The sequence below is a fragment of the Platichthys flesus genome, chromosome 1 (assembly GCF_949316205.1).
Source record: "Platichthys flesus chromosome 1, fPlaFle2.1, whole genome shotgun sequence".
NCBI classification, from domain to species: domain Eukaryota; kingdom Metazoa; phylum Chordata; class Actinopteri; order Pleuronectiformes; family Pleuronectidae; genus Platichthys; species Platichthys flesus.
In genome coordinates this window covers 8,804,687-8,825,258 of record NC_084945.1, presented here as the reverse complement: position 1 = coordinate 8,825,258, position 20,572 = coordinate 8,804,687, and the positions used below count along the sequence as shown (strand labels likewise).

Genomic DNA, 20,572 nt, shown 5'->3' with positions numbered 1-20,572 from the left:
TGACACCAGTAACACAAAGTGGGGGGGAGAGGAGAGAGTTGTTGTCTTCCGTCAAAGCTCCTTCTACCGGTTCTGTGATCTGGAGTGGAGCCAAAATGGCTGTTCACTGGGGAAGCCCAATGAAATCACTGCTGTGTGTGACAGATAAACAAATAGCTCAAATTGAATGAGCTAAAAACCCTCTGATGGTATCGGAGGACCCATTTTTGCAACCACACAGGATTAATCCAGATAACAGATTTTTCCTTAGAGTCTATTTTTTCATTTTGTTCATACAGCTTTACATAACTCGCTAAAATATGTAGAACTCCCACTGATATTGACGCATATTTATCACGTTTGCTGTAGGAAACTGCAAAATTTTAAATTTTTTAATATAATTTAATTATGTTTTAGTCATTATTATCCCTATAAATATTGCGTCTATGCTCAAATTAACTTGCAAGAGACTAAACGATGCTCATTTGATCAAAATAACTCGCATTCATGAAACAACGCTCACTAAAAGGGAAGTCTGGCCAAACCTCACGCTTCTGTTATTGCCTGAACTTCAGTTGAGAGGCTCAACCCTTAATGAGCACGATAGGTGCTGCTTGTCAGTGGTAATGGCTGTTTTCAGTGTGCAGCAGACCATGGCCTACATGGGTCATTCCTCAAACATCCTGCCAGCAGTGGTTGCCAAGCAGCCCTTGTGCTACTCATAACACATCACAGTATAATGGTCAAACGGGGCCAGTTAGTTTGACCGGAGACAGTATGGACTCGGGTGAATGATGGGTCAGCAGCCGGGTATATTGATCTTTACCATTAACACATATGGGTCTGTGCTGCAAAGCAAACATGGAGTTAAGCACCTCTCAGTCACTGTTATGGAGCCTGTCCAGTTGCACCTAATGGCTGCACCTGAGGATGAAGAACCATTGAGTCCAAACTGTCCAGCTGCCTTTGTTTTTGTGTTTTTTCGATTGCCACTTACAAACAATGACCTGGGAGATTTTCATTAGGTCATCTGTGTGTCGCCGAACCCACAAGACCTTCCTAAACAAAACAAGCCAGACAGCATTCAAGGTATTGTTGCTGTTTTTCTCTTTTGTTACCCTCGGTTGTCGCCGGTAAGTTTGTTTGTTTATTTCTCGGAAGGATAATGCTTCTGACCTGGGAAGAACCATGGACTGAATATAAAAATGGACCACATGCCTTCTCCAGAGCATCTCGATCGTATCCCTTGTGGCCGGCTGCATTAAAGATCATGAAGGCTGCCTTCCCCATGTTAGTGGATTGGACATGAACCAAGCTAGATACTCAAAGAAAACGTCTAATCCATTTTTTCTCAAAGGTGGTTTCTGTCATTTCAGAAAGCTCTTATCACACTGATGTTTGTCCGTCTTTTGTCTGATAAGTTTGGCTGTAATTAGTATAAAATTTAGCTGGAATGTCCTGGTTGACAGCTGAGATTGTCCCAGGATTGGTCGAGAGTGTGTGATCGGTGGGACGTTGCTTCTGTGGCTCCATCCCCCGATCACTACCGTGCACACCCTGGCTCCAAATGCACAAGATGGTAAGCAGACGTTTTGGCTCCAGTCCTGAATTGAGGGAGGAAGTGAAAAGGCGTCATCCGTTTTCTTATTCAGTCTACGGAAAGAGCCCTTTACATGTTGGTGCGGATGTGGACTAAGGGGAGGATCCAGGAATATATTGATCTGTCTTTAACTATATTTTAAGACAGATGAAGAGGGTGGCCACAGTTAGAATCCCTCTACACAGCCGCACTGCTCAGTCAGGGTTAGGCTGCACTGCTAAAGAATATAAATACAATATATAATATTAATGCATACTGAATATATATTTACATATTCTAGCATTTGAATAGTTACACAGTTTAAACCTAAAGACCAATTTGATAGACCTTGTCTCTGTTTCTGCATCACAAACTATCGGGACAATTGTTGCAGATATTGATTTGTGACAAATAAATCTTCTTTTTCTATTATATGATAATCCTCTTATAAGAACTAGACGATCATGAGCAGGACCGTTCGACCTTGGCGGAGGTCTGGGCTCCACAGAGTGCTCGTCTGTTGTTGCTTTGAAACTAGTTTGAACTGAATAAACAACCGCAAACAACCGGTGCTACCTGTGTACAACCATCTCACACATGTGCTCCTCCAGCGTGCCTTGGGGTCACTCTTTGATCCGGCTGCTGCACACATCATCTGCGTCTAATACAGTTTGTTCGCTGTCCTTTGTCCTGGGTCCAGTTCCCCCGTTAAAAAACCCCTTTAAAGAGCAAAGCTTCTGGTATGAGCATCTGGTTGCTCCTGGCAGAGACAGTGGTAACATCAGACAAAAACACAACTGACCGGTCGCCGACTGAATTAGCCGATCAAAGGCATCGAAACATCTGGCTCAACATTCTTCCCGTAGCAGGGAGACATGTTGTTCTGTTTAGTGTCAGACCTCGAGGGAGAGTGTTTTCGGTGCATCACAGGAAAGTGTTGGCTGCGATTCGTCACCCAGACGTTCTGAGGTGTTTTGGTTTGTTGCATTTACAAATGCTGGAGGTATAAAGCAAGTTTGAATCCTCTATTCCCCCCCTCTTTGCTGGAACATTGTTAAATCAAAATGACATAATATAACCAAACTCTATTTGACTATGCTACAAATCCAAACAGCTGAGCTAAATGGCATCATTTCTCTTGCTAATAGTATAGTTAGTAAACCAAACAAGATTACATTTTTCAAATTAGATTCCCCCCCCCCCTTTTCTGCTCTTAGTGGCTTTATTTTTGTAATCTCTGTCCAGATGAGCTGTTTGCTACACAAGTATGAGGAAATATTTCCATTAATCCACAAACACCAGATTAATCATGAAGAGTTGGGAAGATGTATGAGTCTGTAACTTGTACCTCATTAAAAATTGTGAACAAGAAAAAGAAGGAAGATGAAGAGCGTGGGCACAGTTCGAATCCCTCTACACAGCCGCACTGCTCAGTCAGGGTTAGGCTCCACTGCTAAAGAATATAAAAGCATATATTATATTAATGCATACTTAATAAACATTTACATATTCTAGCACTTGAATAGTTGATTTAAACCTAAAGACCAATTTGATAGACCTTGTCTTTGATTCTGTATCACAGACTACTGGGACAATTGTTGCAGATATTGATTTGCATTTTCAGGAGCCCCCCCCCCCCCCGCCAAAGTTGACAGTAGCAGCATCTCAAAATTGATTATTGAAAATGTAGAGAAGAGTTTTGGGAAAGGAAGTTCAAAATGTTCTTGAAAGCTTTTTTATTGGATGGAAAATTATTAGAAGCCTCCTAGTGCAGGGTGAGTCATCCAACTGTTGTGTTAGAGAAAGAGAAAAAGGTGGATTATATGTGTTAAGGACTTTTTCTTTTATAAACACTGTATGTAGCAAATAAAAATAGATAAATTAACAAATACCACAAGGACACAATTAGAACGGGGGAAATGTCCTGTTAATTTCATGGAGGTTTTAATGTCATTATGTATTAATGTGATGTGATGTCACTCCGCTGCCTCAATAAGAAGAGATATGAAAAAGGTTTTCTGCAAAACAGAGAAAGCGTGAAAGACCACCCGGTCGTTCAGCCTCACTAGATGACAAAACAGTAACTTGGGCTTGTGTTATGTCTTCAGTCTCTGGTCCCATGACTTTCCTAATGAGGGCCTTGCTGTACTTTATGTTGTGGACGTAGTGAACTGTGATGCACGGATCTCCTTTTGACCCAGAAGGCAAGTGGTCTGTTTTGGCTTTGTGGCTCCTTTTCTTGGAAATTGTTATTTTCTTTATGGTGACTTGAACTCACTGGTTTTAACAGTAGAAAATGATGCTTCACTTCATCTTTGATATTATTTTATGAAACAATTTGAAGATAGGGTTTACCGAATAGTCTTTTTTATTCATATATCTAATAGGTTGCAACAGTGACTTATGATTCCTTAAATACAATAAGGTAAATTTCTAAAATCTGCCAGTATTATGATATTGTCGTATCTTTCAGGCAGCAGAGTCTTGTCGAGGTCGTGTTGAATGAATTCTCAGAGGACCCAGTACTTACAAGTATAATATTTATTACACAAGAGTATACAGGTCAGACGGACTCCATGGTATGCTCGAAGAAATCACAAAGGCCAGATAGTGAAAATCTGGCTCGCCTCTGCAAGGCAAGGTGTTGCAAACAAAACTATAGATCAAATGACGTAGCACATAGGGTCTATGCCTAAATTTGGACATGTGTTTAGTAACTTTAAGTTCCAGTCACCCGCTAGATCTTTGCCCCTCCCTTAGCAGGTCAGATACTTCCCCATAGGTCAAAGATCATTCCAAGGAGGGGGAGAAATAACCCCAAAACATGAAATAGCATTTACAAAGCCTGAAACTTCAGAATCCAGTAACTTAAGATGATAGCATGCCATCATGATATATGACCATGTTAGAAAGTTCCTTTAGCTGAATTTACGACAATATCATACCCATTTCTTTTTAAATCATAATATGTTTTGGCATAACAAATCATCAATCAATTGAGCAAGGTTTATATATATATAAACATACACACACACACGCACAAACACACTTACCTCACAAGCTCAACACAACAAATTAGGGTCAGATGTGTTATGTCTGCTCATCGCAAATAAATTTGATGAAGTATCGAAAATCCCATAAATCCTGAGATTAACCTGTGGACAGAGATTTGTATTCCGGCTACAAACTCATGATCAACAGAGATGATGAGCGCCATAAGGCTTTTTCTCCCCTAAGAGGCTTATATATCATGGAGAGTTATTCAGTTCTTCCTGTGTGTGGTTATATGGATTATACCAGACTATTTTGAAATGGGTGGCAAAGGGCAAAGGTGTCTGTGGAGGGCAGATTCATAGAAAATAAAACATGGAATCTACAGGATGAAAAAGTAAAACATCTACATGGGCTAATAACCACATCAAGTGAATAGAAATAGTCCCGGCTACAAATACTAATAAAACACACCAATGGGTTTATTCTCAAAGTAATAAGGCCTCAGTATTTGCTTTATATGGTACTAACCATCCATTATCTATACCACTCATCCTCTGAGGGTTCCAGGGGGGGCTGGAGCCCCGCTGAGTTGTTGGCTACTCCCCGGACAAATCATATTTCACAGCTGGGGCTCTTCAGACAGTAAAAATAAATGCAGTGCCTGGAGAAAACCTGCAACACGCTACATGCAAGCTCCCCACGGAGAGGCCCCGGTCGTCCGGTAGGTTCAAACCCAGCACCACCATCTATTCTCATACACTCCTATTCTATCCCTTAACACGAGTGAGTGGCTTTGCTGTAGTAGCACATCGTCAAATATAACAGAGCAGCCAAGCGTGAAAACAAAATAACTATCAGTTGGATTCCTCCAGACCTGTTACATGTATTTATACCTCTATCTCATTAGGATGCTCATGGCACTGTGTGATGGGGGTATTTCGCCAACAAAGAGATACAAGGTGAATTTGAGGGTCATGCCACCAACAAACTCACTTTTTGCCCCGAGCAACCTGTGAAAAATGACCTGATACTTTAAAATAAAAGTTGATACTCTTCTTTGTATTAAGATGATCTGCTGAAGGACTTCATATATTATTTAGTTTTATGTAATACTTCTCGAGACAACCTGAGGACTGTGTGAAGACAGAGGCTCAAGTAACATCAGTTTGTTTTAAAAACACTCTGGGATGGTTTGACATCCGAAGCATGTGACATCGATACCCAGTTCCAGCTGCCTCTCACTTACCAGTTTGTAGTTGAGAGAACATAAATGAATCATTCGAATTCCTGACAAAAAACCCTATTACAGTAAAGTGTGTTTACATGCAAACATGTATATACTTATTTCTGTGTCACGCCAATGCATCCGGCCAGTCAGTATCTGTTATCATAGGAAATTATATGTAGAAAACATGCAAGGGAAAAAAGAGAAATAGAGGACACACACATGTATAAAATGAATCCCATTACATATCTATAAATGAACCTGATAAAGAGCGTTTCCTCTCATCCTCCAGGTTTTCTGTTCAAATGAGAAACAAAGATGAAACAGACCCTCGTGAAGAACACCTCAGGTTCCACGAGTGAACACAGCCTCGGCCGAACTCGAGCCATATGGCAGACGAGCGTTGGCCCCCTAACGGGAAAACCTGAGACCCAGCAAGTTGTGTCCTGATCTCTCTTATCTGTCTGCCCACCTGTTCCTATTCGTGTCCCTCTGTCCTTTACTCAACCTCCCCGCTACAATTTACCACCGCCTCTTTGTCCGTCTTTCTGTCTCCGACTGTCCTTGTCTCCTCTGTGGCTTTGCCTGTGGCTGTCAGGTCAGAAACCAGGGGCAGTGCAGAGGGATTCAGTTGTCCCCCCCCCCCCCCCCCCCTTTTTTCCACTGAGTGTTCCAGGCCTCTTCCCTCCACTGAATTTTGTGTCTTAACAACAATTCCTTCATTACCTCTAATGAAATTAGTATAAGGAAGTTAGCGTGAGATTTTAAGCATGTCAAATTAACCCAGTGGCGGTGCACTCCAAAGTGTGTGTGTGTGTGTGTGTGTGTGTGCAGGCAGACCTCTCCCTCTGCTCATATACCCACTTCCAAGCAGGGCATGCCTTTTCAATTACCATGTACCAGATCAGTGATCAGCATCAATCAGAGGGGGCAAATGAGAGCGATGATGATTCGCTGTTATTTCCTTCTGAAAAACTGTAGCACATCTCCTTCACCAAATTAGGTTAGCTGACTTGGTTCCCCTTGACAGAGGAAACAGCGTCTTGAAATGCATGAGTGGCTGATATTAACAAGAAGCGCTCTTCTGGCACTCCATTAACTCTGCCAGAGAGCCGGGCAGCCAGACCATATAGGGCACATCCCTGTAGAGCCCTTTGTAACGCATTCTGCAAGTGGAAGAGGGAGGTTTTTACACATATGTCACACAGACACACACACACACACACACACACACACACACACACACACACACACACACACAAACACACACACACACACACACATGGTCATAGCAAATACTTGTTTACCCTTCATGAATTGTATGTGTGCATCATGCTGGCATGAGTTCCACAAAATGAGGAAGACAAAATGTAACTTACAGGAGAAAATGAAAGAAAGAAAACGAAACAAGAGATTGCAATTGTTACTTGGCTTCAATTATTCTATCTTCTGTAAATATTTAGTTGCTGATGCAGTTCCAACTGCTATTATTGTTGTTTTTCTTATGTTTCTTATACGTGTGATTGTATACATCTTGTAGAGACAGGCCTCTTACAATTTAATTGTAGTGTGATTACAAGAAAGTCCTTTGTATCTTGAATAAAAGTAAGCAGATTTCAATCCAACACATAGAAACCATATCCACAGGAGTCGTGGTTGACTGTGGTGATTCACATAGTTACTGACGGCTAATTTTAGAGTCCAATCTGAATACAGGTTGAAAGCATTTCTCCTTCAGATTGAGCTCTTTGATACTTTCACATCACTTTTATATTCGAACACCTAAAACTCCTTAATTTTGAGGGTTTCGCAAAAAGGACCCGAATGTGTTTTGGTCTCCGTGTGAAAAAGTTACATTTAAAACCTGAGAGCAGAGCTCACACAAATGGAAACAGCATCTGAAACAGACCCACTGACAAAGGGAAGCACAGAGGCGATAAACACAAGGCGGGCAGGGATGATCAAACACAGGTGAGACACATGAGGAGCAGGTGCCGGCGAACACAAGACTGGAAAACAGGACAGAGACAGGAAGTACAGCAAAGAGACACACAAGGAAAGGAGTTTCAGGATAAAACAGGAAACGAAGATCCCAGTGCAAACAAATATACAAACACAGAAAAACAAGGTTAATGTCCATAATTTAAAAAGGCTATGCAACAGAAAATCTTTGAATTGGTCCAAGTCTTTCACAAGACTTCAGATGGTAGACTCATAACATTTATGATAAAAGACGACATGGAGATATTGTTTTTTACAACATGGGACCGTTAAAACTCTCAGCGAGTCCAGGATATTAAAATTAAACATGTGACTCTACTGTAAGAAATACAGGACAAGGTCCGACTCAGGGGAAACATATATACTGAGGTTTAGTCAAAATCAGCTCTCAACATGTGTTCTGTTTATGTGTAAGGACACTTGCAGATGTTTAAGCCAAATGTTTCAAACTAAACTAAACCTAATACAGAGAAGCTTTGCCAACCCCACAAATAGTGTTGAAGACTGTGTTACAGTTCACCTGAGGAATGTGAAAGATGTATTTGTCACTTGTGCCAAAGTGATTCAGCCAAACCCTTTGAATTTCACTTAATTTATAACTATTTATAAAGACAATACATATTAATCAACGTTTCTGTAAACGTGTGCTGGTGTCAACACTGACAAGGTGTTTGTTATATTGTGTTAGTGTTTGAGACCAGAGGAGACGGAGGGACGTGTTCGTTCAAGTGATGACAACAGGGTTTCACACGCACATATTTGCATATGAGGCAACTCACCTGTAGTACACACCAACAGTGTATCTGTAGCTTCACATCCTGCTGTCGGCTCCAGCTGCTGTTCAGAATCCTGTTCATGTTCATTTTGTGTCGCACTCTTTAAAAGTGCCGTGAGTTTGGAATGTAAAATTCCGCCCAAACTGTTTTTCTGTGGAAAGACTCCTGTGTTTTTCAACACTACACACAAAGGTCTAATTACCACCATCGAGTGTGAACTGCTAATCGGTCTGAAGCCGAAGGAGGAGCAGCATTCCATGTTCTCAGATGTGAAAAAAGATTCAAAACAGTTTCAAATAAAGAAACACATTTTGTTCTGTGTGAACACAACACAACTAGTAACACTGCAGGCTTAAAGATATTAAAGAAAACAAAGGGATATGAACTGTAGTGACTATTATTCCCTAGAAGCCCCCCCGTGTGTTTTGCTGGGATGAAACTGGACGAAGCTGAGAGACACACAGGGAGGATTTAATAAAGGAAATTAGTAACGTAATCCACGGCGGGATCCAAAGAGTGCGAATGGATTATATTTTGTTGCATCAGAGCAAATAAAAGATGCTTCACACATCAAAGGCAGCGGTCCTCAGCAGGGGGATGTATGAAGATGCATTATTGAAAATGGTGGGCAAAATGTGTGTGTGTGTGTGTGTGCGTGTGTGTGTGTGTGTAAGCGGTGGGGGGTGTCGTATTTGATGTCATAACTTGGGAAATGTAGCCTCTCCTATTCATCAGATGTGTGTAACACAACCTGGGCCTCTCTTTGTGACTTTATTTATTTGATTTCAAGGCCGGGACACAACAATAAAGCCAATCTGGAAACAGGATCAGGCTGTGGCTGATGGTAATTACTTGCTGTCTACACCATTAAGAATTTAATGTAATTTCAGAAAGACTTTCCCACATTCCTGGAGAGAGAGAGAGAGAGAGAGAGAGAGAGAGAGCGAGAGAGAGAGAGAGAGAGAGAGAGAGAGAGAGAGAGAGAGGGAGAGGGAGCGGGAGCGAGAGAGAGAGAGAGAGAGAGAGAGAGAGAGAGAGAGAGAGAGAGAGAGAGAGGTCATAGGGCCAGTGTTTGGTTTGAGTCTGAAGAAATGATTAATAATCTGTATTTTTAACATCTACAAGACAGTGACGACATAGTTAAAAAAATGTTTCAATGTCTGGATTTGCAAGTTAACAATATCAATAATTATTGCAATATATATATAATGCTTATACACTGTGCAAACACAGACCCTATATAAAGATGGACGACAAGACTGGTGAAGCACCCCTGGTGGCTTGCTGCAGTATGGTTCATAAAGCCCACCTCCTCCATGTTTGATGAGATAAAATACACAAAGTTCCTTTCTGTCATTTTATTTTAGATCTTATCACACTGATGTTCATGGGTTTGCATGTCCAGTGAGTTTGGATTGAATTTATTATTAGTTATTGGATAGAAAAAGTGTTTGTCTTTCTTTAAAACCACAACCTCCACTCAGGAGCAGTCTGGATTTAAACTAGAGAGACAATACTGTGACACTGGATGTGATGATTTTCAATGTTGACTGATGTGAACATTTGTATCTTGATATATTTTCCAGACATATTGCACAGTCCTACCCCAATGCTCCTCCATGCACAACGTCTTACCATCCTAACACCTCCTCTGCTTAGGAAGTATGTCTTTTTAATAACCTCCATGAAGTAATTCAGTGTGTAAGACTAATCCCCGGGGTCACAAAGAGTTGTGGATCCTGACTTAAGCCAATTCACTCCTCCACTGTCTATTCTGCCCTCGTCTGAAGATGGCGGACTGGCTGTCGGCGGGATTACTGCCACAGGAGATGATCGGTCATGGAGAAAAGCTGCGGAGTGTCTCAGTCTGGGTGACCCCGGCTCTTCCCAGCTGTTTCCAGCTCCTGTGAGTTAAACTTAGAGTAGGATTCTTGTAATGAGACAGAGACATAGCTAAATGACACTCCGGAAGGTTAAAAACAATTAAGGTTTGAGGGTGAAGGGTCCTGTGGAGGATAATGTTGGACAGAAGGATGCCTCGATGAAATCGCTGCTCGATACAGTACAGGACCGGAGTTACTGCCTGGGCTGCTGACACATGCTGCAGATTTGATTTCAATCAGTCACTACAGATACAAACAAACTGTATTATATGTGGGTACCTCCATTCCACTGTGGTACAGAACTTCAATGTATTGCTAAAGATGATGGCAACCACTTTGACGATCAATCGACTTCTCATCTAGCACCGACATCAAGTCTTCACTTAGTGTTACAAATTGGATAATTTCATTAATGGTTCCCACATGTATAAAGACTTTGGTGATCTCAGGTGACACAACTTAAAAACAAATGGAACTCGTGTAGAAACCTGTTGCATTCAGTTCATATTATAATAGCTTTAGTGATACCCTGGTTTTTCTCTTTAATGCCATCAACTATTGATAGCTCCTATTCTGCCAAAAGAGGTTTGAGGTTTAAGACTAGAACATGTAAATGTGTGTACATAATGTGCCTGGGATATTGGTGGTGGTTAAACATAAACTTAACTAAATTACTGATACTGGAATGATGTTGTTTGGTATGATGTGTTTTTTTTTTATGTTGGTTTGGTTCAATGAAGAGCCCCCAGGTCTATTTTATCTGAGGGCCCCCAAACTCCATTGAAACAGCCCTTGTGCGTGCAAACTTATCTGATTCTGAATCTGTTGATAACCTTTTAAATGGCTTTAGACCCTCAGTCATGTTAAAATTGTTGGTTGTTGGGGAATTTTTCAATATAAAGTTTGTTGTTAGTTGTTGATCACACCACTTCAGAACATAGAAGATGTTCCTGTTATTTTGTCCACTGTATGTGTATCGAAATACATTTCGATACACACAATTCGATTCATGAGACTTTATTCAAAACTATTTTTAACCACCAACTAAGTTTGTAAATAACAATTTAAACAAGGATCCAAAATAATGATCAAAGTAGAAACAGCATACTTTTTCATTGTGGAATTTAGTATTATTTTGCCTTGTTAATGTGAAGGTATCTGAATCTTGTGCAAAGCCAATGTTTGTTATTGCACACAGGAGCGTGCTCTGTCATGATAGCATCTGGGTTCGAGCTATAATAGGCCGACAGGGATTGTATGACGTGTTTCCTATTTCAACATCCTGAGTGAAAGTGAGATGTTGAGAGTCCGGAATTGTGTGAAAAAGTTGACACAGTGAAATAAAAACCTCCGTTGTTATTACTGCAATTAATCATGTGTTGTAACTGTTTGCTCAGTGTAAAACACAAATGAAAAATTGTGCAGAAATCTTCTTAAATTCTGTGTCACTTGGCTGCAATCAGCCGTTGCCTTGGGGACTGATCTATTTACTGGAGGCAGATATGGAACACAACACCCAGAGTTCTGATTGATAGTCCACAGGATTTCAAAATCCTGAAGTCAGGGAAGTCTCAAATGATGATTATGAAATATATGTTTACTAATCATCAATTTAGTCAATCTTTGTGAATCATCGATAACCTAATCTTGATGATTCTTTTTTGAAACACAGAGATAAAAGTTTTTTGCATGCAGATCCACAAAGAGGCAGCTCGGACATGTGGAACATCTTTCTGCTCAGTGTGTTTCTTAGTAAAGGCATGCCTCCCCCCCCCCCTCTCTCACTTTGTCTCTCTTTCACATGCACACACACATACAAACACACTGGAGCAATGCACCCTTCTCACACCGTTTGTTCTTTAGATCTCAGACAGATTGATGTCCCACTAAGTGGCCCTTTGAACCTGTCCAAGATTTTAGGGATATTCTAACTTCCCCATGACATGAAGCAGACATGACTTGGGGGGGGGGGGGGGGGGGGGGTATTCTAGAAAAACAATTACCGTGCACATACACATGAATGAACGAAATCTTTCAGCCTACTTTTGGTGTAATGCACAGTTTGGCCAGAGTTGATTACCACAGGATTACACTGAGCTGGTTGGAGCTGCCGATGTTTCTCTACGCTTGCATGACAGGGCTTCATTGCTGATTATAACATGAAATGCTACTAAGTGTGAATAGAGTCTCAGCGCTGGTATATTTGCACGCTTCCTGTTCTGTGAGAGCCAAACCCGAACAGGTTTCGAAGGATATATAATACACGTGAGTTCCTGACTTGGGAGTGTTGCCGGTTAACAGGAGTACACAGAGACCTGAAGCCTTTGTGTCCACACAGCTTTCATGGCAGGCATGCAAACAGGCACAGGGCTAAAACAACAGCCGCTGCGTGAAGCACAGGGCACAGCAGGTTCACGTGGTGGAAGAAAAAACAACATCAAAACCCACTTCACACTTTCTTGGTGCAGAAATTACAGATATTTCAGAAACCTGTGATTACACTTGGAGAACAGCGATTGTGAGCGGCACTCCGAAAAGGCTGAGAAAGGCTGCCTGTTAGGACTAAAATGATTTGAACCTGAAAGGTTCCAGACACGAGTCGGTGTCAGCATAGAGTGACTCCGGGTGTTAGCTCAACAGCTCGCTCTGTCTGAGCAGGTGATGACAGCACCGCAGCCTCTCAGGCATTTGATCTTTGGCTGTTTCGTCTTCATCTTCGGTGCAATTACTAATCTTTACACCAGTTTTAATCGTGTCTCACTTTGATCTGGTTTTTACAATATAATTGATTATTCATAAATCACTGAAGGAAGTTCAAATTTATTCAACCAATTTTTGGGTGGGGGGGGTGTAAATTGCATCTTCAAATCGTATTAAATAACTAGTTCTGATACATCCCATTTGAAAGCACATCAGGAAATACAGGTGGTACAGAAATAAAAACAGTGTTTTGTAAAAAAAATAAAGCATCTTTAATAGTTAGATTTTCTTTCACAAACAGCTTTTTTTCACAGACACATTGAGAACTGCATAGTCATATGAAGGAGGGTGATGGACGTGACTCGAAGCAGATGACAAAGATGAAACAGTTCAAATTCCTCAGTGTGATGAAAGGGTGCGAGTGTGCCCCCGGTGAGACGGCACTGAAAGGTTTCACACACAGTGCACCGTCAGTGAGCCTCCGAGGGAAGTAGGGCATCTGGTTGCGAACCTGGGCTCTCAGCCATCACACAGACTTTGGAGGAAAAGGAAAAGCTTAACTTAAGGTCCACTTACTAGTTTTTTTTCCCCCAGAGCTTTAAACCTGATCAAATTGTAATGGATTACATATTGTGATTGTGTATATTCTGCAATGCATATAAACCCCAAACAACCACGTTACAGAAGTGTGATGTGACTGAAAGCTCTAGAAAAACTAGCGAGACCACATTGATTCATTATTATTGAATATTTCTGATGGTTTTTTGGTCAAGTGAGAAATATGTGACTTTTTTCAAATTAAGTCAATTTTCATTTGAACTGTATTTTAGAAATAAACACAGGTTCCAGAATTGTCCAGCCTCCAGAAGCATCACTTCTCTGTAACTGTAATGGTAACCATCGAGGGATGAAGCAATGAAATATTTGTTGTGCCTAGAACAGTTTTTCTCCATGTCACGTGAATGCAAAAGTTGTATATAAAGATGTAAAACATTTTGTACAGTATTTACACATTGGACGTTAGATTAATGAGTTGCTCTCATGACTATGTAATAAAGCTGTTATTACTTTGACACCGATACTAATTTAAACTTTACTTTGGTTTCCTGACACACAAGTGTCTGCGTTCATAGACGTGATCAGAAGCAGGAGAGAGAGCACAGCATCAGTGTGTGCTGTGTTTTACTCACAGAAACTCATTGCGTTAAATTTAAATCATGTTTTGCAGTAATAGAATTTATGTGACAGAAGCAAAAAGAGCAAGTTGGTATGAGAACTACATTTCTCACAGTGAGTTTTGTAAACATTTTTGTAAACAGCGGTGGTACTTTTTGGGATTTGTGGACAGCTGATTAGATGTTAGAGATTTGCCTGAGTTTTCTGTTCCCAGCCTGCATGCAGTCCTTCTTAATTTTTAAAGGTATTTCCACTTCTGACACTTTCTTTCTGTGCTTTTTGAACCTCTTACAACATATGTAAGCTGTCAGAGCAGCGACGGAGAAGAGTAGCCCCAGGCAGGACACTGAAAGAACAATGAGGACAGGCTGACAGGGGAACCGCTCGTACCGCTCAGGCCCCTCTGTCATCTGGCCAATGTACCAAGGCCTCTCCTCTATCTCTATGTCAGCCTCCCTGGTCAGCAGACTCTGGATATAACTCTCATTGCTCACTGTTTCATTGACAAAGAAGTTGACCATTACTGTTGAGTAAAGCGGTTCAGGCTGACCATGATCACTGACCTTCACCAGAAGGCTGTAGAGGCCCCTGTTGCTGAGTTCCCTCTTTAATGTGATATTTCCTGTTTCTTGGTCGATGGCGAAGGACCCTGGCTCGCCACCTTTCCTCTTAACAATACTATAGGCGATCACAGCGTTCATGCCTGTATCCTTATCCACGGCATACACCTCTGTGATCGATGTTCCCGGTAATGTATTCGGGAGCACTAGCATGTAGGACTGATTGGACTGAGGAAAGAGGACAATGGGTGGGTTGTCATTTACATCCAACAACAAAACGGTCACCATGGTGACACAGGAAAGTGCGGGTTCTCCACCATCAGCGGCCTCGATCCACAATGTGTACGTCCCTTGTTGCTCACGGTCCATTGATGTCTTGGCCCTCAGGGCTCCGCGCCCTGTGTCTATCATGAAGATGTCACTGCCGTTCAGGATGGAAAGGGCCACCCAGCCATTTTCTCCTGCATCAGCATCCGTCACCGAGAGGACTCCGATCTCACCGTACCCCGGGAAGTTCTCCGGAACAAAGAAAGTAAAGTCCTTGTTGATGAAGCGTGGACTGTTGTCGTTCCGATCCTGCACCGTCACCACCACAGTTGCAATGGACTCCCTCCTGGGCGTCCCCTGATCCACTGCTCTCACTATGAACCGGTATTTCTCTTTCTCCTCCCGGTCCAGCGATGTGGTCACGGTCAGGACTCCTGTCACGCGATCGATAGCAAAGATCCCAGGGGTGTCACCTCCAAGGAGGTAGACGACCTCCCCTCGGCTGTCGCTGTCCTGGTCTGAGGCTTGGAGTTGTGTTAGAAATGTGTTTGGTGCGTTGTTTTCCTCTACAGATATTTCCACCAAAGACTCCTGGAACACTGGTGCGTTATCGTTCTCATCTGAAACCTGCACCTTGAGGAAGGTCTTGATGACAAGCCCTCCAGTATTCTTAGCAACCACAATCAGTTCGTACTCCTGTATCTTTTCATAGTCCAGTGGCTCTGTAGTCTCCAGCAGGTATTCGTTTTTGAACTGCTGATAGGGGCCCAGTCTGAAGGGACCAGTCCCTTCCAGGAGACAGTCCACCCTTTGGTTCAAATCAATGTTTTTAACAGTAAAAAAAGCAATTGGAGAAAACACTGGCTCAGACTCCTTTAATGTCACCACTCCATCCTTTTCTGGTGCGATGTACCGGGGTATGACAGCAGGGGGTCCGGTCACAACTTTGATGATATGGACAGTGACAGAGGCAACAGCAGGGATACAGCCAGGTCCATTAGCCAGAACCGTGAGTTTGTAAAAGGTGGTTGTGACAGTGTCTATTTTCCCTGCAAGCTTGATCACCCCTGTGATTCTGTCCAAATGGAACAAGCTCCTGGTGTCCCTTGGCACACGTTCGCTGTAAGCGTAGCTGATCTGAGCATTAGCACCAAGGTCAGGGTCAAAAGCGTGCAAACGTGCCAAATGGGCCCCTTTGCTGGTGTTACCATGCAGAGTGATATTAATATGCGACTCTGTGAATTGGGGGCAGTTATCGTTCACATCTGTGATGACAATCTTTAAAGTAGCAGCGCCGAGAAGAGGAGGGGTCCCGCCATCCTCTGCGATGATATCCGTTATGTATTCAGCCTGTGTCTCTCTGTCCAAGGCTTCTGTCACGATGAGGAAAGGTGTCAGCTCCCCCCCCTCGTTCTCCTCAACGTCCAGGGTGAACACGCCAAAGTCGTTAACCAGCCAGTAGGTCTGCACTCCGTGAGCGCCCAGGTCCGGGTCCATCGCAGACTGCTCCACTGCATAGCGAGCGTTAATCTGTGTGTTTTCGGGGACAGACAAGAAGATCTCATCCGTGGGGAACTTTGGCCTGTTGTCGTTCACATCCTCGATGACGATCTTGACTTTGATGAGCTGAAAGTGCTGCTGAGGCAACACAAACACATCCAGCGACAGGACGCATCCCCGTCCCTCGGAGTTATCAGGACAGAGGGTCTCCCTGTCGATCTCTGTAGCAGATGTGTAAAGCTCTCCGGTGGTATTATTCAGATTCACGTACTGTCCACTGACCTTCTTTTGTGGGAGATTGAATAAAAAGGGGGGCTCAACGGAAAAATCCAAATTTAAGTCTACTCCGATGGCTCCTATGAAGGTCCCTCTGGGTAATCCCTCCTTTATCTTATAGATGAGCTCTTTCGCTTGGCTGAAATGTGCAAAACAGGAGAGAGGGCTGGTGTAAAGCAAGAGGACGCACAATCCCTGTAATACAAGACAGTAAAAGATAACACAGTTTAATGAGAGGGTTGCAGAATGAGGTCTGCTAAATGAGGCAGCACTAATGTTGTATTATTCAGTGTGAACATTTTTTTTTAGTGATAATAGAAGATGCAGAGCTCGGCGGACACTAGGCGACCACCGTGTGAATTGTAATCATGACACTCAGTGTAGCTCGCTTTACAATAATCATTCAGCCAGACATGAAGTTCAATTTGTTATGAACCTTAAGTTACTTTTACACAAGTTTAAATCATTGATCAAAAGACATGAGAGTAAAAAGAGTGGAGTACAGAGAGGGCCTGGTTGGCAGCATCATAAAAGCTACTTGTTAAAGTGACGTTTGTGTGTAAATTGAATTATCATGAGACTTACCCATAGTCCTCCTCTTTTTCTAAGACCGTGGTGTCGGCTGTCGATCATGTTTTTGTCCCGGTGCGGCTCTTCCCACTTACAGAAGTGAAAGAGGCAGTTTGAGTAACCCAGGCATTTTGAGTGCTGAGCAGTGCGGACCTCTGCTGAGCTCTAAGCCTTATTGCTATCTGACTTGAACAAGTCATTCATCCCAGTGCTGGCTCAGGACACTCCCACCAGATGCAAATCAGCTTCTGGTCCTAGCCAATGAGAGGCCAGCGGGCACTAGGATGTTTACTTCATTTCACAGATTTAATTTTGAACACGCACCCTGGCAGAGCACATTGACACACACACACACACATAAACACACACACACACACACACAAGCACACTCACACCTGGAGTATTTATACACACCTTTGTTGTCTTTAGCAGCAGCATACTATGGATTCCAGTGTTTAAATGAAAGCAGCTGATCATTAACTGAGCTCATAATGACACAAGAGACCAAACAAGATGTAAAATATTCACAGCCACAGAGATTACTTTAATCCAGCCTTAGTTAAAAAACCCTAGTGGAAAAAAAATACTCACACAAGATGAATAAAAGCACACGTGTCATGATGCATTGACAGACATAATGTTTCTCTCAAATCCTGAACTTTGACTTTTGACTCCCAACAGACATGTAGGTAGATAGATAAGCTTTCTCTACTGTAAATGCATGAAATCAGAATGAAAATATCCGACAGCGAGGTGATCTCGTCATCATAAGTGTAGCAATGGTCTGATTCTGGATTGAGCCTTTAACTAAATCAACCCCATAATCCCCATGTGTTCTAAATGCCGGGGCCAGCTGTTTTGCCGGGATTGGAAACAGACTGAGAGACTCAGAGAAATTGAGTGATTGAAGTTCTCTGGAAAAAAAAAGAGAAGAAGAAGAAGAAGAGTGGATTGAGACGATCAGACAGTTTCATTTTGTCAGGTCTTTGCTGTCACGCCTCATCACGAGGGTCCAGCGGACGGCCGATACAGAGAACTCAATAATACACTTCATTTCTTTCCTATTTTGGGGGAGGAGGGAAACTGGCACAATTCCAAGTAGTTTTATGAGGCACTTTGTAAGATATAAAATATATTTATGTGATATAAATATACTGTTTATTACTATGGATTACACTGTACATATCCCACACCTGGATATTTTCAAAGGGCGGATGCAAGACCTGCCTATGTCTGTTAATTTATTTATCTTTTAATTTTAATGATACACCATTTTATTCTATCCCATTTATTTAGTCAAAAATGTTACTAATATATTTTTTCTGAATTGTTTCTGATTTTACTGATTCCTCTATTAGAAATAGATTTTGTCTTTATCCTTTTAATCTCTCTTTTAGCATTATTTTGATAATTTTAACTCTCTTTACATACCTTTGGTGTTTCCTCATTTCAAAATTATGAGACTTGCGATAGCGCTTTCTCAGTTGTCTTACTATGTGCTTAGATGGGGGAGGTTGGAGGGGTGAACATTTTTATTTTATTATTTTATATTTATGTCATTTACATTTGTCTTATTCTATTTTGTCATTAAAATTATTATGGTATGCTCATGTGGTGCTGGAATAACTGGCAATATTAGTTCCCTGCTGGAAAAAATCTAAACCCAGTCGCAACAACTTGGAAAGTCAACAAACGTTTTGGTACACGAGTTGCAGAGTTGCTGACATCCTGACCTACAAACCAATTAGCATCTTTTTACAATCAGCTCTAGATAGCAGCTTCTAGTGTCAAAGTATGTTACACTTGTCACTGTTGTGATGCTAACGTGAGTAGTTTTAAAAGATGCTTTTGCCAAATGCTTTTTCTTTGTCGTCATTATCATGCAAATATTAATTTGAGGTGTTGTTGAAACGCTCTGATCAAATAACACAACACAATTTTTTCACAGCCTCCATGTTTTTCCAACAACCCATCAAACTCAGATCACATGAACACGTTGAAACGATGAATTCACAACTTGGGAAAGGGGATTCCTCAAGGAGAATAAATACATAACAGTTGGTTGTAGTCATCTGGGACCATACGGTTAAAATGTGTTCAAGTATCTTTGATGTTTGTTCAAAGCAGCAACACATGTGACAAAAGATTGGAGATACATCTTTGAATCCTTTCAGAAACTCTTGCGTGGGCCAGAATTATGGTGCATGCAAAAAACCCTGCGTTAGAAAACATAGGATGAGCAGGTCAGCAGATACAGGCCCAGCGTTGGCTTTAAATTACTTACCTTGAAGAGGTGCATTACAAGGAGCTGCAACACAAAGGCCCGTGTTGTTGTGTGTCAGTTCACCTGATACCATGATCTCTGCGCCTGGTGGCTGTCATCTCACTCGTCTCAGTGTCATAACATCAGGCTGGAAAAACAGGGAACATTTCACAAAAGTAATGTTCTCTGACCTGAAATCCTTTAAAATACAAAGTGATTACGTTTAAAATGTAATTATTGCTTTATTATATCATACATCTTGCTGGTACAGGAAAGAGTTTCATATGACTGCAAGGCCCTGGTTTCCAACTCCCTCATTTATCTTGTGAAAATGCAATAAAATATCCAGAAAGAATGTGTCATTGAATACATTTTGTAAAATACGGTTACCAGACAAAGAACCTATACCTCAAAGGTCGAGTAAGGCGAGAAGCAGCAATACTTTTGTCTTAATTACACAATTTGCAGCCTGGTCTGAGTAAGATGATGCTGCAGGGCGTAATCTCTGGCCAGATTTCCAACCAGATGTCCTGTTAACCCCGGTCTTTTAATCAAAGTGCTGCTAAGCTATCTTGATAGCTGCGAGACCAGGGAAGTTAAGTAAGACGGATATGACCACACACAAATATCGTGTCACGAGATCCGGCAGCTTCGAAACCAACGTTTGAGATCAGTGTGGACTCGTGACTCAAAAGGATATATTCAATATGTGAGTATTGTAGTAATTAGTGGATTTTCCTTTTTCAAAATTGGACAACACTTGATTAATATGCCATAGGCAGCTGTCGGAGATACTATCTAGAATGGATCAGAACAAAATATA

The 20,572-nt window shown here is 41.8% G+C and overlaps 1 protein-coding gene across 1 annotated transcript; it reads right to left on the bottom strand.

Annotated features, from left to right (window-relative positions):
* Nucleotides 1–13,414: 13,414 nt before the first annotated feature.
* LOC133958445 (protocadherin-20) lies at nt 13,415–17,690 on the bottom strand. Its single transcript, XM_062393238.1, is given in 2 exon segments — nt 13,415–17,111; nt 17,502–17,690. Coding segments are annotated over 2 exon segments (2,811 nt in total). The 3' UTR covers nt 13,415–14,489.
* Between the last annotated feature and the right edge of the window lie 2,882 nt (nt 17,691–20,572).